The sequence below is a fragment of the Xyrauchen texanus genome, chromosome 3 (genome assembly GCF_025860055.1).
Source record: "Xyrauchen texanus isolate HMW12.3.18 chromosome 3, RBS_HiC_50CHRs, whole genome shotgun sequence".
Taxonomy (NCBI): domain Eukaryota; kingdom Metazoa; phylum Chordata; class Actinopteri; order Cypriniformes; family Catostomidae; genus Xyrauchen; species Xyrauchen texanus.
This window is the reverse complement of record NC_068278.1, coordinates 35,876,039-35,892,068: the sequence shown is the minus strand read 5'-3', so window position 1 is coordinate 35,892,068 and position 16,030 is coordinate 35,876,039. Positions and strand designations below refer to the sequence as shown.

The following is a 16,030-nucleotide window of genomic DNA, read 5'->3' as shown; positions in this document are numbered from 1 at the left end:
ACTTATTTCAAAAGCAGTCTTCACGAAATATTTGCTCGTTGATAAATTCAAATAAAGTCAAATCTACATCCGTGGTGACAAAGGCATTTTTGTGTCACCTAAAATAGCCCATTTAATAACATATTCACCGTAAACATTTAATGTTTTGAAACACTTAAAGTATGTTTAGTTTTTTTAGTTTGATTGTTTATGTATTTGTTTTTCTATGTTGGTTAGTCCACGTGCGAACTCAAACGTTCCTAAGCGTGCATTGCGTGCGTCCGTGCGCGCGCACCTCTGTCCATATCCACCTAGAAACCATCAAAAATGCACCCCCCTTCGACTGAAGATGGTAATGAAAAGAATAATTTCTGGCACTGTAAACCACTGTATTTAAAATAATCTGATTTGAATTTATCCTAGACAATATTTTACCTAATATAAAAATATACAAAAAAAATGTACCTAGTGTAGTTGCATTTTCTAAATCCTTGGAGTCATTATGTTTTACTTTGGTCTGAACCAAGGCTGCCATTCATGTATAAATCAATGAAATTGATTACCAGATCAAGGACAGAATGGGAAAAATATCATTTTAGCCGGTGGGTAAGGTTGTGCATCTGTGTACACCAGAATGATCTACCGTCTTTCCAAATTTTGGAGAATTAAAAAAAAAAAAAATACAAATTACAGATCTTGGACTTATATGATATGTACACATATAAACACTTTGTGTTATTAGACCTTTTTGGAGACATTTCAACAGAGAGATTAAAAAAATATATAATATAGTAAGAAGAGGGTGTGTCATTTAAATATTTATTGAATTATTAAAATAATTTGGTACATTTTACAGCTGTTTTGATTCATGCATAGCAATCAAACATCAAGAGCAACTTTCATTACGTAATAAATGTTAGAAAAGTATAACCTCTTTACAATATGATATGGCAGACTTAATATCTGGGTAATACAGGTAAATATCAACTAAACTCACAATATAGTTCAACTATGCTGTGATTGAAGATAACTGTTAGCCTGAAACATGTTGTCTTGAGAGATCGCCAGGACATCACACAGTTCTCTTCAGAAAATATGAGCAAATACCTAAAAACTGTGAATGTGTATGTGTGTGCATGTTCATGTGCATGTGTGTTGGAGATTAAAAGAGCGAAAAAGTTTAAGTGAGTGTGTGTATTTGTCTGTTTATACCTGTTTGAGAGATACAGCTCCCTCTTTCTTTCATTCTCTGTATCTTTCCACTCCACATCCCTCCCTTTGGTGAACACACCCTCAGTCTGTGGCATGCAGATGAGTCTCAACAGGTTACAGGAAGCTAAAATTCCAGAAGAGCTAGAAAGGCTCAGACAGGAGAACTGAAGTGATTTCATTTGTAACCAGTGACATCAACCTTGAAACATTTCCTAAAATAGTAATTGATTGTCCTACAAAACTACATCTCAAGCAGGTCTCTTCATTTTAATTACCTAGACCAATAAAGGTGTTGTATTGCAACATATTAAAAGTGAACATATGAGAAAGGCATCGGCCACCAGTCCTAATAGAGAAAAAAAAGCATAACTCACAATTATTTCATGCACACATCTATGTTATTTATATAGATAGTGTATCAGACGTTGCTTTATTTGTGTTAATGAAAATAACCAACCTCCATAAATGCATATTTTAAAATTCTGTCATTTTCTCACAGAACTAATGCAAGTAGAAATTGTCCGACAGACTTTGATGAAAAGCAGACTTCTTTCCGACTGTTCACTCAGCTTGCTTTACGGGAATAGAAACATGCGGGGAGATACAATCATTACCATGGAAACCAATCTTGCCTGAGGAGGATGGGGATGGGGAGGTCAGGACAAGTGGTTGCCTTGGAAACCGCACACATCGCTCAAGCTCAGAGCCCTCCCTTAGCGGGCTGATGTATTGCAAAGGGGGTCGGCGACTTTAATTGGCCGAAATTCTGCCTCTGGGCTCGACACCTCCCTCCCAACGCAGTTCGTGCTCTTAAAGGGGAAATAATATACAATTTGTGAACCGAGGCTAAAAATACTTCAGCAAAGTGCAAATGTTGCCTCGCTCTCGCATTTAATACAATCTCGCAGTTTTCCGCAATCTGTTGTCCCAGATCGAGACGTTATAAAAAAAATAAAAGTGTATATTGCGCAACATCCAAACACAGAAGGGAGATGAGAGCATTTGTCTGTGATATAATTCTGCAGCTATCGCAATAAAAACTCAGACTAACTGTTTCTCATTAAAACTCTCATCACGCGTAGACATTATCATTGCTTTTTAAAAATTGTTCACCAATAAAACAACTTGCAAACCCAGATAGCCTAATTTACATTTTGTTTGTTTGTCACGAGGGACGTACCATATTCTCTTAAACACAAAATTACAAATTTGACCAAATATATTAAAGCAAAACTCTTGTTAACATTTCCTATGAATAAAACTAAGGCTCAAGATTATCCAGACAAAACATCTTACCGTGCAAAGCACCACCGCGTTATAGGCTACCGTAAATTTAATAAGACCTCGGATAAGAATAAAATGTTATAGATCAATACACGTGCCTCATGGGTTATCATGTATACCTCTTGAAATATATCAGAACATACTTTTACATTAGCAGCTTTACCATTAACACTATAATAAAAAAGTAGGTCTACTATCATCTACAACGTGTAGTGGCGTCCGACCCTGTGAAATTGCATCATGCGATTTATGTTATGTTGATTACTTTGCCTTTAAGTTCACAAAGCATCCATCTGCCAAGCTGGGAAAGCTCCGCCCTGATATTTCACCCACTGGTCCTCCTGCCACCGGAATGCCCGCGAGTGTCCTGAGCAGCGCAAATCACACTTCAAATCCCACAATGCTCCTCCTTTGATAAATGTACTTCACTGACGCAGTAAAACCGGGGAATGTAGTTTTTATCGCATTAATTTAGAATCAAACTCATTAAAAGAGATCATTTTGAATGCTCTATTTGTGGGCCTATATGTCTTAGTTTTACTACTTGACTGAGCAGCAAGAGCTGAAAATTGCTGTGCAAAGATTATAAAATAAGATACTGTTTAAATGGATTATGCGATTAAACTGAAAGATTAAAAAAACGTAAAGTAATATGTTCCACAGTACAAATAAGGTACTCATTGAAGCGTGATGTTTCTGATAAAAACAGAGTAATATGCGATTAAAATAGCTGAAACCTTCTGTATACAGTGTTATACAAATGCAAACCTTCACGATGAAAGATTAAAAAATAAGAGAGATTTGTGATTTAGATTATAAAATAACACAAAGCTATGATTCATTTATGACTTTGATAGTATGTTCTTTAAATCTGTTCTATAACATTAAAGTTACTTTTAAATTCCTGCAGTGCCATTGTATGTTTTGTAAATAGATGTACTTTTGTAAGTACAGCCATTGCGATACTGTATTAAAACTCATATTCACTATAAGCATTTATGACAGAAAATTATTTCTGATGATATCGGAACACAGTTAGACAGATAACATCGAATGATGATAATTCATAATCACTGGAGTAGTTTTATGCTTTTTCTGTTTACCAATATGTGAAATGAGGGAACATGTGTTGCATTAAATTTTGTTGCACAAAATCCATACTGCAAGACCAATCACACAGTCAAGTAATAGAGCTCTTCTGCTCAAACTCACCAATCATTTCAATTGTTCTGAAGAGAAACACAACACTTTTATGTATGCGAGTAAGCTGAACTAACAGTTCACAACTATATTCATATTATAAGCACAAGTATACATCATATATACGCATACAAATTGAATAGCGGATTTTAAATTAATTAAATACAGTAAAAGTTGTATAATTTTCAAATTTGTGGAAAATATAAAAAATGAATCTCTTGTGATGGCCATAGTTGGATAGTTATTACAAACAGAATAAGAACAAAACTCTTCTCACACTGTCAAAAGATAATAGTCTGTTCTGTTAATCAGAGAAGTCCACCTGTATGCAGTCAATCCAGAAAAATTGAGTTTGTTTTAAAAATGTACAGCTTTTTCATCTATGAACCACAAGATTGTTGTATTTTTGTATGTTTCATTTATGAGGACATTTGAAGATTAAAGATTGAAATTATCATAAAACTTGAATTGATGGTGCTTGAAATCTCCATTCATTACCTAACACGTGTTTTACTGGGCCTTTTACACCACCTACAATCACTCTCTCCCCAACCGCCTGAAAGAATATGTGAGTTTGCTTTGAAAACAAATGTTGAGAATGCATAACAATGCAACTTTTCTGCAGTTAAAAAAAAAAAAAATCTGTAGTTGAAAGCAAGCAACATAGTGCCCTTATGGGTTGCTACTTATGCCCTATTATGAATCATCATTGTTATGGGTTAATCAAAACAAATAATCTAAAATCAAATGCTTTTTTTAATCCTAAAGAACATAGAGCACTTCATAAGATCCTTTTATAATTTCCTTTTACAAACAGAAAGCACCTCACATGACACTGTGGATATAATATGAATGAAACATAAAATACAACAAATAGCCCCATTAGACCAAATTTTCCTGTATGCATTTATGGCTATGAGTTTGTTTATATGGGTGCTGCAAGTCACTAAATATCTGTGCAAAATTTCAGTGTGTCTTAAATGCCCTATATGGCTACTAGGAAAGTGACAGGATATAACACTGTAAATATTAAAAGAAACTCTGCACCATTTGGGGTTTCTCAGATCCCACACCTGTGGAACCCTCTTGAGATCCACCAGGTGTCCTTTCAGTTCTCTAAGAAACTTTTAGTTCCTCCAAGAACTCTAAAGAACTCTAAGAACTGTCAAAATTTAGTTAATTTACCTCACCATAAGAGAAATGCTTGGAGACACTTGAAGTTCCATGAGTATAAATAGGATTTGAGGTACCTTTAAAGGGAGTCTGAATGATCTTCAGAGGTTTTTCCAAGTGTGGGATGTAAGGAACCCCAAATGGTGACTTGCATATCTTTAAATGTTTACAGTGGATCCTGTGTTATATCAGGATATCAGAGTTGTTTTTCCAAAGATAAACCAATATCACTAATTTGTAAATATTCAAAATCATAAATTATTGATAATTGATGGAAACTATTATTAGGTTTTTAAACTTAATGGAACATCCATAATTATTGTGAGGAACTAAACCTAAGATTACTCTGCAAGAGCGCCTATGTGCAACTGATTTAATTCAGCAACAAAATGACAATGGAACAGTTGGTTAAAAATAATTGCAAAAATAGCTAAGAAAGTTGACGTTAGTTCTGGGTTTGTTTGTTTGATATCACTTGGTTTAATATTTGACTATTTAATGCAATGGCATTCATTTGAAGTGTGGTGTTCAAATACTTTTTGGGGCAAATGTTTATAACAGATATGTTAAGATAGTATGTAATAGTATTATTTCTGCTCAGGAATTGGTGAATTTAATATGGAATGATGCACTGTTGCATAAACAAATGTGTTGCTTTAAAAGGACAAAATTGTCTCAGCACTGGGAGATTTATTTAAAGTAGTCAGTATAACATGTTTAGGATATTTTAGGATATCTGAGTATGCCTGTATTCTTTGTCTGTATCTGTAGGTCAATATACACTTTATTAGGAAGACCTAAATGCCTACTTATTCATGCGATTATCTAATCACCCAAACAAATTGCAGTAGTACAACACATAAAATAATGCAGATACAGGTCAGGAGCTTCACTTAATGTTCACATCAACCATCAGAAAGGGAAAAATGTAATCTCAGTGATTTCAACTATGGCATGAATGTTGGTGCTAGACAGGCTTATTTGAGTTTTTTTTTATTTTTGTAAATGCTGATCTCCTGGGATTTTCACGCACAAAAGTCTCTAGAAAATTTACTCAGAATGGTACCAAAAACTAAAAATATCCAGTGAGCGGCAGTTCTGTGGACAGAAACACCTTGTTGAAGAGAGAGGTCAACAGAGAATGGCCAGACTGGTTCGAGCTGACAAGAAGTCTACGGTAACTCAGATAACCACTCTGTACAATTGAAGTGAGCAGAATAGCATCTCAGAATGCACAACATGTCGAACCTTGAGGCGGATGGGCTACAACAGCAGAAGACCACGCCAGGCACTTTATTAGAACCATAGTGTTGCCAATCAAGTGCTCAGTGAGTGTATAAATTATCTTAGCCTTTTAAGGCTTCTATTATAGCAGTTCCACACATTTCTAAATCTCTTCTGATAATTATAACGTACTGTTACAATACTTTTTGATGGCTTGTCTGCAAATAATGTTGCTATGTGTCATAACAAACCACGTTTCAAACACATCTAAATCTGAGAAACTGTGCTCTAAACATTGTCAACACAGCTGTGTAGAGTTATAACAATTCCACATATTACCATTTTAAAGATAACATTTACAGAAATAGAACAATTCTTGCTTTCTCATGTACAAGAATATTTCCACTGAAATCATTCAGACATCAGCTCAGCCTTGTATTGTAAAAGAACAGCTGAATTTCTGCTTCTATTTCATCTTGAACCCATTTTTAATTTAGTCTTATCATCGTTCTTGTTTGGTAGTCTGTGTTAGTTACTCTTACATGCTTATTGATTTACTTTTGGCTTTCAGTGCAATGGGAAGATTTGTGTACTCCTGATTTTGGGCATTGTTAAGATGCAGAGCTATAAGCTATAGCACTAACTGGAAAGCTGAGGTTCTAAAGGAGTGAGTGAGTGAGTGAGTGAGTGAGTGAGTGAGTGAGTGAGTGAGTGATTGAGATATTGAGAGAGTGAGTGAGTGAGTGAGTGAGTGAGTGAGTGAGTGAGTGAGTGAGTGAGTGGATGAGTGATATATTGAGAGAGTGAGTGAGTGAGTGATTGATTGAGATATTGAGTGAGTGAGTGAGTGAGTGAGAGAGAGAGAGAGTGAGTTAGTGAGTGAGTGAGTGAGTGAGAGTGTGTGATTGATTGAGATATTGAGAGAGTGAGTGAGTGAGAGAGAGAGAGAGTGAGTTAGTGAGTGAGTGAGTGATATATTGAGAGAGTGAGTGTGATTGATTGATTGATTGAGATATTGAGAGAGTGAGTGCGTGAGTGAGTGAGTGATATATTGAGAGTGAGTGAGTGAGTGATTGATTGATTGAGATATTGAGTGAGTGAGTGAGTGAGTGAGTGAGTGTGTGATTGATTGAGATATTGAGAGAGTGAGTGAGTGAGAGAGAGTGTGTGATTGATTGAGATATTGAGAGAGTGAGTGCGTGAGTGAGTGAGTGAGTGATATATTGAGAGTGAGTGAGTGAGTGATTGATTGAGATATTGAGTGAGTGAGTGAGTGAGTGAGTGAGTGAGTGAGTGAGTGAGAGTGTGTGATTGATTGAGATATTGAGAGAGTGAGTGAGTGAGAGAGAGAGAGTGAGTTAGTGAGTGAGTGAGTGAGTGAGTGATATATTGAGAGAGTGAGTGTGATTGATTGATTGATTGATTGAGATATTGAGAGAGTGAGTGAGTGATATATTGAGAGAGTGAGTGAGTGATTGATTTCAGATATTGAGTGAGTGAGTGATATATTGAGAGAGTGAGTGTGATTGATTGATTGATTGATTGAGATATTGAGAGAGTGAGTGAGTGAGTGATATATTGAGAGAGTGAGTGAGTGAGTGATTGATTTCAGATATTGAGTGAGTGAGTGATATATTGAGAGAGTGAGTGTGATTGATTGATTGATTGATATATTGAGAGAGTGAGTGAGTGAGTGATATATTGAGAGAGTGAGTGAGTGAGTGATTGATTTCAGATATTGAGTGAGTGAGTGAGTGAGTTAGTGAGTGAGTGATTGATTGAGATATTGAGAGAGTGAGTGAGTGAGTGGATGAGTGATATATTGAGAGAGTGAGTGAGTGATATATTGAGAGAGTGAGTGAGTGAGTGATTGATTGAGATATTGAGTGAGTGAGTGAATGAGTGAGTGGATGAGTGATATATTGAGAGAGTGAGTGAGTGATATATTGAGAGAGTGAGTGAGTGAGTGATTGATTGAGATATTGAGTGAGTGAGTGAGTGAGTGAGTGAGTGAGTGAGTGAGTGAGAGTGTGTGATTGATTGAGATATTGAGAGAGTGAGTGAGTGAGAGAGAGAGAGAGAGTGAGTTAGTGAGTGATATATTGAGAGAGTGAGTGAGTGAGTGAGTGATATATTGAGAGAGTGAGTGAGTGAGTGATTGATTTCAGATATTGAGTGAGTGAGTGAGTTAGTGAGTGAGAGTGTGTGATTGATTGAGTTATTGAGTGAGTGAGTGATATATTGAGAGAGAGAGTGTGATTGATTGATTGATTGAGATATTGAGAGAGTGAGTGAGTGAGTGATATATTGAGAGAGTGAGTGAGTGATTGATTTCAGATATTGAGTGAGAGAGTGAGTGAGTGAGTGAGTGAGTGAGTGAGTGATTGAGATATTGAGAGAGTGAGTGAGTGAGTGAGTGATTGAGATATTGAGAGAGTGAGTGAGTGAGTGAGTGTGTGATTGATTGAGATATTGAGAGAGTGAGTGAGTGAGTGATATATTGAGAGAGTGAGTGAGTGATATATTGAGAGAGTGAGTAAGTGAGTGTGTGAATGATTGATTGAGATATTGAGAGAGTGAGTGAGTGAGTGATTGAGATATTGAGAGAGTGAGTGAGTGAGTGAGTGAGTGTGTGATTGATTGAGATATTGAGAGAGTGAGTGAGTGAGTGAGTGATATATTGAGAGAGTGAGTGAGTGATATATTGAGAGAGTGAGTAAGTGAGTGTGTGAATGATTGATTGAGATATTGAGAGAGTGAGAGACATATTGAGAGAGTGAGTGAGTGAGTGATATATTGAGTGAGTGAGTGAGTGATATATTGAAAGAGTGAGTGAGTGAGTGAGTGAGATTGAGAGAGTGAGTGAGTGATATATTGAAAGAGTGAGTGTGTGATTGATTGATTGAGATATTGAGAGAGATAGTGAGTGATTGATTGAGCTATTGAGAGAGTGAGTGAGTGATATATTGAAAGAGTGAGTGTGTGATTGATTGATTGAGATATTGAGAGAGTGAGTGATATATTGAGAGAGTGAGTGAGTGAGTGATTGATTTGAGATATTGAGTGAGTGAGTTAGTGAGTGAGTGATATATTGAGAGAGTGAGTGAGTGATTGAGATATTGAGAGAGTGAGTGAGTGATTGATTGAGATATTGAGAGAGTGAGTGAGTGATATATTGAGAGAGTGAGTGTGTGATTGATTGAGATATATAGAGAGAGAATGAGTGAGTGTGTGATTGATTGATTGAGATATTGAGAGAGTGAGAGACATATTGAGAGAGTGAGTGAGTGAGTGAGTGAGTGATTGATTTGAGATATTGAGTGAGTGAGTGAGTGAGTGAGTGAGTGAGTGAGTGAGTGTGTGATTGATTTAGATACTGAGAGAGTGAGTGAGTGAGTGTGTGTGATTGATTTAGATATTGAGAGAGTGAGTGAGTGATATATTGAGAGAGTGAGTGTGTGATTGATTGAGATATATAGAGAGAGAATGAGTGAGTGTGTGATTGATTGATTGAGATATTGAGAGAGTGAGAGACATATTGAGAGAGTGAGTGAGTGAGTGATTGATTTGAGATATTGAGTGAGTGAGTGAGTGAGTGAGTGAGTGAGTGAGTGAGTGAGTGTGTGATTGATTTAGATACTGAGAGAGTGAGTGAGTGAGTGTGTGTGATTGATTTAGATATTGAGAGAGTGAGTGAGTGAGTGAGTGTGTGATTGATTGATTAATTGATTGATTGAGAGATATATTGAGAGAGTGAGTGAGTGAGTGAATGATATACTGAGAGAGTGAGTTAGTGAGTGAATGATATATTGAGAGAGTGAGTGAATGATATACTGAGAGAGTGAGTGAGTGATTGATTGAGATATTGAGTGAGAGAGAGTGAGTGAGTAAGTGAGTGAGTGATATATTGAGAGAGTGAGTGAGTGAGTGAGTGAGTGATTGATTGAGATATTGAGTGAGTGAGTGACTGATTGATTGAGAGATTGAGAGAGAGAGAGTGAGTGAGTGAGTGAGTGAGTGAGTGAGTGAGTGAGTGAGAGAGAGTGAGTGATTGAGTGAGTGAGTGATTGATTGATTGAGAGATTGAGAGAGAGAGTGAGTGAGTGAATGAGTGAGAGAGAGTGAGTGATTGAGAGAGTGAGTGATTGATTGAGATATTGAGAGAGTGAGTGAGTGAGTGAGTGAGTGATTGATTGAGATATTGAGAGAGTGAGTGAGTGAGTGAGTGAGTGAGTAAGAGTGTGTGTGAGAGAGAGAGAGAGAGAGAGAGAGAGAGAGAGAGAGAGAGAGAGAGAGAGATTAAATAAAGATGATTTAAAAGAGAAATTTTAAGTTTAACTATTGTGACTAGGGATGTGCACGAGTAATCGATTAATCAAGTACTCGTTCATTTTCCATGTGCCTTTGCCTGCTGTGTGCAGCAATGAAATCGCTTCTCTCACCATCTGATTAACAGAGTTCTGACATCTGATCAGTTCAGAAATATGTCTTAGATCTTCATACAACAGCTAAAGCCTACTACTTAATAATAATGTCTAAATTATCTGGATTATGTGATATTGTTCATATTTTACATTATTATCTTTTGAAATAATTGCATTGTCTTGTGAAAACTTAATAAATAGTGTTTGTATATTGTATATGGGAGTATTAGAGAAATGTATTATGGAATATTAATGCGGTTTTAGACTCAATACAATACACCAAATTTAATGTCAATGTAATATGGTGTATCTTAACTTATACAATACATTTGGTATTAGATTATGTCTGAAACCTCCATTCCATTCCTCCTCTTTAATATACAAATTTCTAGTTTATTTAAACAAAATGTATTAGCAGTAGTGTGAAGTTATATATCCTGCTAGGTTTTTTGAATCTAATTAGCTAATGAGTAGTGTTCTTAGCACTTAAAATTGTTGCTTTCCAAGACCAGAGTAATTTAAATAAAAACTAAACAAATTGAATGGCTTGAAGAAAAAAGAAAATTGCAAGGGGAGTTCTAACCAATACAGAGTGTGTGGACAGGTTTAAGTGGTTAACAATTACTTTTTTTAGGTTACAAACTGGTAAATACAAGGGTATTATGCTATAAATGTGGTTTATGAGGACATTTCTAGTGTCCCCGTAATTCAAATCACTTTAAAAAACATACTAAACTATGTTTTATTGAAAATTTTAAAATGCAGAAGTTTTTTGTGAGGGTTAGGTTTAGAGTTAGGGGATAGAATCTATTGTTCGTACAGTATAAAAATCATTATGTCTATGGAGAGTCCTCATAATGATAGCTGCACCAGCATGTGAGTGTGTTTAATTATGATAAGTCATATTCCCAACTTCAATAAGATTTGTTTCACATCCCTTGAGTAGACCTTCCAACGCACATGACACTCCGATGTACAGTGCGCCTCATGAGAACATTCCAGTTTGGTAAAGTCAGATTGGAATTTGAATAGCACAGAAGAACCGCCTCCCTGCGATTGGACAAGATCAAAAGCTGTGGGTGGGATTGACTTGTCACTCAACGATATTCTTGGCCTCTGTTTGGCTAAAGAAAAGCTGGGCGGATACTTCATCGTCATATATATACTCTGGCAGCAAGCGCAGGCTAATGATTGCCTACGCTCACACGTTGAGGTAGAAACGACCACGTTCAATGTTTTTCCACAGAGCTGACTTAAGCCGTCGTCCCCGAAAGAAATATCGTGAATCTGACTAAAAAAAGTTTGTTTCTTTCGTCGGAGAGGTGGGAAACCATCACAGCCCCAACCATGATCAACACAATGGAGTGTGCAGTGGATGCACAAAGTCTAATTTCGATATCTTTACGGAAAATCCACAACTCTCGTACGCAGAGAGGGGGAATCAAGCTGCACAAAAACCTGCTGGTCTCATATGTGCTGAGGAACGCCAGGCAGGTCTACATGAACGAGAAGTACGCCGAGATCTACAGGATGCAACAGTACGAGGAGGTGATGACCGTCTGCAACGAGATCCAGGAGCTAAACCCGCTCGATTTGGCGGAGGACTGCGAGGAGCAGACGCTGGACTGCTGCGGCAGCGCGAACGAGTCACAGGGTCTCTGCGGCGCGCTCTTGCCCGTCAGTCACCAAGCGGCTCCGGTGCAGCACATCCAGCCTAGCAGCGCCTGCTCGGTGCCCATAGCTCTCCAAAACGAAGAGGTGTGTAAAGCTCCGGATCCCTCGTTCTACCGAAGCTGTTGTGCGGAAGCCTACCATGTGTCCAACTGTGACTTTTCGCCAGTAAACAGCATGTACTGCAACAAAACGACAGTGCTAGATTTGGACACGCACGTCGTTACAACAGTAGAGAACGGGTACTTGCATCAGGACTGCTGCGCTTCGCTGCAACAGTGCTGCCAGGGCGCACAGATCCCGGCCAAAAAGCGCAAGCTTGACTTTGGTTACTACGTGTCCGAAATTGAGGAGGTACCGGATTTTACGCCGTGCAAGAGAGCCAAATTCGAGGACTCATACGCAAACGCGGAGCCCTTGGACACCTCGAACATTTCCAATCTCATCTCGATCTTCGGCTCGGGGTTTACGGGACTGGTTAGCCGACAAGCGGACTTGGAGCAAGCCTTAAACGGACAGTTCTGTAGCAAACAAGCCCTGGCGAGTTTAGGGGCTTGGACGAGAGCTATTGTAGCGTTTTGACTCTGTGGTTACTAATAATACAGATACATTATGAAATTGTACAAAGTATAGGACAAATTGACTTTTATTTTTGCAACAAAGTTATTTAAAGCGTTTTTATTTGGTTGGTTTTTAGTTTCGTTTTAAAGGGGGAGGCGGACAGTGGTTGTAGCCTACCATTCGTGATGTATCCTTTAAATCAAATGTCAATATTTCAAACGTTTTTAAAGGTTGAAATAATCTAACGAAGTTGAATTTCGTTGCCTTAAACCCAACGCAGACTGCTAGCTGTGGCCACAAACACGGAAAGTCTTTGAATGTTTTAAAAGCTCGTGGATGTTTCTCTTTTCGCCCTTTCCCAGTTTCCCTCACAAACTAACTTTCACAAAGATGTATTGTAAAATAGCATTAACAACAGATTGCAAACGGCTGTTCTCGGACAGTAGATAACACGTCAAGGATCTGGGTGATATCTTGTAACATTTCAATGTAACACAGCTACCAGTAGAAAACGCTATAACAACAAGACTAGCCAAGCTACAGGAAGAGGACTAACTTACACAGACTACAACTGTAATATCACACAAGGCAATCAAGTAGGCTAATGAAGGTGCAATATTTTATCCCTCTCTTTCTAGTTTGTTGTTTTCTGTACGATGAAAGTGGCGAGGACTGCAGCTTTTTGTTGACTGCACTGACCTACAGCTCCAGTTCCTCTGAGGGTGTTTGTAGTTTGCCTATGCCAGTCACCTCATCAAGTTGAACGTTGGGGCCATCAATTAACACTACAACTCCCATAATGCACGCCGTAATTGAATATGCCCAGGTATTTTTGTTGACTATTGAGTCTCCAGCGTTAACCATTTCTCGCCCCCTTACTCTCAGAAAAGTTTATTAAGCCTTCACAGTAATTCATGATGCCAGCATTTGCTTGGTTTTGTGGGTTTGATTTTATTTTCTACAAACTCAGACCTTTTGTTCTAAAAAGGCGATCTCATTAATTAGCCATATGTCCTCACATTATATAAGCACTATGTGTACTGAATTAAAGACGTTTTCAGACGTATTCTCCATATTTTGTTGGTATTCTTGTATTTTTGTGCATATTAAATTGTATATCACCGGGTAAAACTGTTTTAGAACGTAAGTTTAAAATTTATAACCTTAATAAAAAATCAAACTTACTTTGAATTGCCTCTTTTTCTTTTGCATTTGATAAGCCAAGATGAGCCGAGCTCAGTCACAGCTACCTTGGATTGTAGGCCTGTTGTGGTGATTGTGAGCTTGACTTGGTTGAGTGGAATAGATAATGCATAGGCCACAAGTGCAAACATCTGACTGCCATATATATATATATATATATATATATATATATATAGCAATAGAGGTCACACTGACAGAAAACATTAGATTTCTAATCAACCATTCCAGAATTAAGAAGAACCTCTGGCTCTTTGGTTCTCCAAACTGGCCACAACTTAGTATCTCCAGTGTGTGCATAATCTTAGATGCCACATGAATATTCTCAGTATTGTTTACCTGTTTTGGATCACCTGGACTTTAATTTGAGACATGCTTTTATCTATGGGATTTTTTTTTTTTACTGTAACTTGCAGGCCATGAATGGGCAAACTAATGAGAAGGGACATTTTTTACTGTAATTTCAAGTATAAACCCATGAATAAAGCTTAAATAAAAAAAATAAGGTTTCGCAGCAGAGATCAGATATGGAAAGATCAGTGCCTACTCATGCAAACAATCTAATCTAATCACTATGTTGGCTGACACACAAGTCACGTTCTATTGGAGGGCACTGTGTTCAAGGCGCGCGCGTTTTTTAGCCAGAAACTCTGGATATAACTTGCAAACTTGTTATCTCTGCTGTATGCCACATGGTGGTGTTCTTCAAAATCAATGAATGTAGGTATTAGAGCGCCTATGTAGCGGCACCTCGGGCTGACCTCGAATCCGCTGCTCCCTGCAACCCCCTCTACCCCTCCCCTCCCTGTCCCCTCTCCCTCATCTATAGCCGAAACCTCTCGACTCCTCTCAATCTGAGATGTGTACTGCAGTACGTCCGACACATCAACGTTCAACATGCATAAGCGGCCATCAAGTCGTTGTATTGTTTTTTTTTTTTTTTTTCGACGATTAGATAGCCTACTTTGCGCATGTTTAAAACCGTTAAAATTCAGGTAATTTGGTCTCGTGGTATATAGGTTACATTATGGCGAGGCGTTTTAAAACCGTGCTAACATGTAAAATACGTTTGCATCACGCGAATAGCTGAACGATTCGACAAGGTTTAAATTGATATCGGGAATATAGCTAATGAATGTTAACTGTGTATGCCTGTTTTGTTGTTTTGTTTTGAATAAGCTAATAGCAAGATCAATTGTTTTTAATTTAACATTACTTAATATAATTGACTAAAAGCGTAATACCTTTTGTAGGCTATATTCGTTGCATTTTTGTTAGAGGATGTACTCTGTGGTGTATGGCGAGCTCCTCCGCGTGGCGAACATGAGAAACCATACGCTGGATAGCGCTCACAATATAATGCAGTTTTCTCTCCATACGCCATCAGTTATGATGCACTCATAAAGCACATTCACTATAAATAGCATGTGTTTCATTAGCCGGTGGACGTGATGCATATACTAAATACTCTTCTTGTTGACCACGTGTAAACTGAACAGCCTCGTGAAACTGTCTTTGTGGTAACATCAAATGTAAATGAACACAAAAGGCACGAGTTTAATCTCATCTCATCCGCGCCCGTTGAACTCCGCAGCAGAGCATATGAATAGAACTGAATAGGGGAGGTGGATGACCGCTAACGTTCATGTTAATTACTCAGCAAGCCATGCTGCGTTTCACAGTTAGAACACAGATAGTGACTGGGAAGATGCTGAATTCCATTGAAAATGACTTGACTCCAAACACAGCATGTGAACCGGCCAGGCGTTTGTTAAGGCCTTGTGGATCACTATGTTATGGTCAAACTAAATCTAACATATTTAATGTGCTCCCAGAGATCACCTTATACCTACTTAACCAAAGTAAATGAGTATCGTTGTATCGAAAGTATTATAGTAGACTTTATAAAGTTGTGATGAGGAGAACCCCTGGTTTTAAAGTTTTAGTAAATGTGTAATGCATTACATATTAAATACTGGTGACTCAAAAAGGCAGTTTTTAAAACACAGCATAGTTCTTCTAGGTTAAATGTAAATGATCAGATATTGACATGGATAAATCTCCACTGAAATCCAGACTACACTACACCTAAGAATCTTGAA

General features: G+C 37.7%; 1 protein-coding gene across 1 annotated transcript; it reads left to right on the top strand.

Annotated features, from left to right (window-relative positions):
- Window positions 1-11,528: 11,528 nt before the first annotated feature.
- ier5l (immediate early response 5-like) lies at window positions 11,529-13,880 on the top strand. The gene has a single exon (XM_052106857.1). The coding sequence runs from the start codon at window positions 11,844-11,846 to the stop codon at window positions 12,747-12,749; it is 906 nt and encodes a 301-aa protein (XP_051962817.1). The 5' UTR covers window positions 11,529-11,843; the 3' UTR covers window positions 12,750-13,880.
- The last annotated feature ends 2,150 nt before the right edge of the window (window positions 13,881-16,030 follow it).

Bases quoted from the DNA above. Each gene is read 5' to 3' on its own strand.
- ier5l (XM_052106857.1), top strand. From the start codon at position 11,844: ATGATCAACACAATGGAGTGTGCAGTGGATGCACAAAGTCTAATTTCG.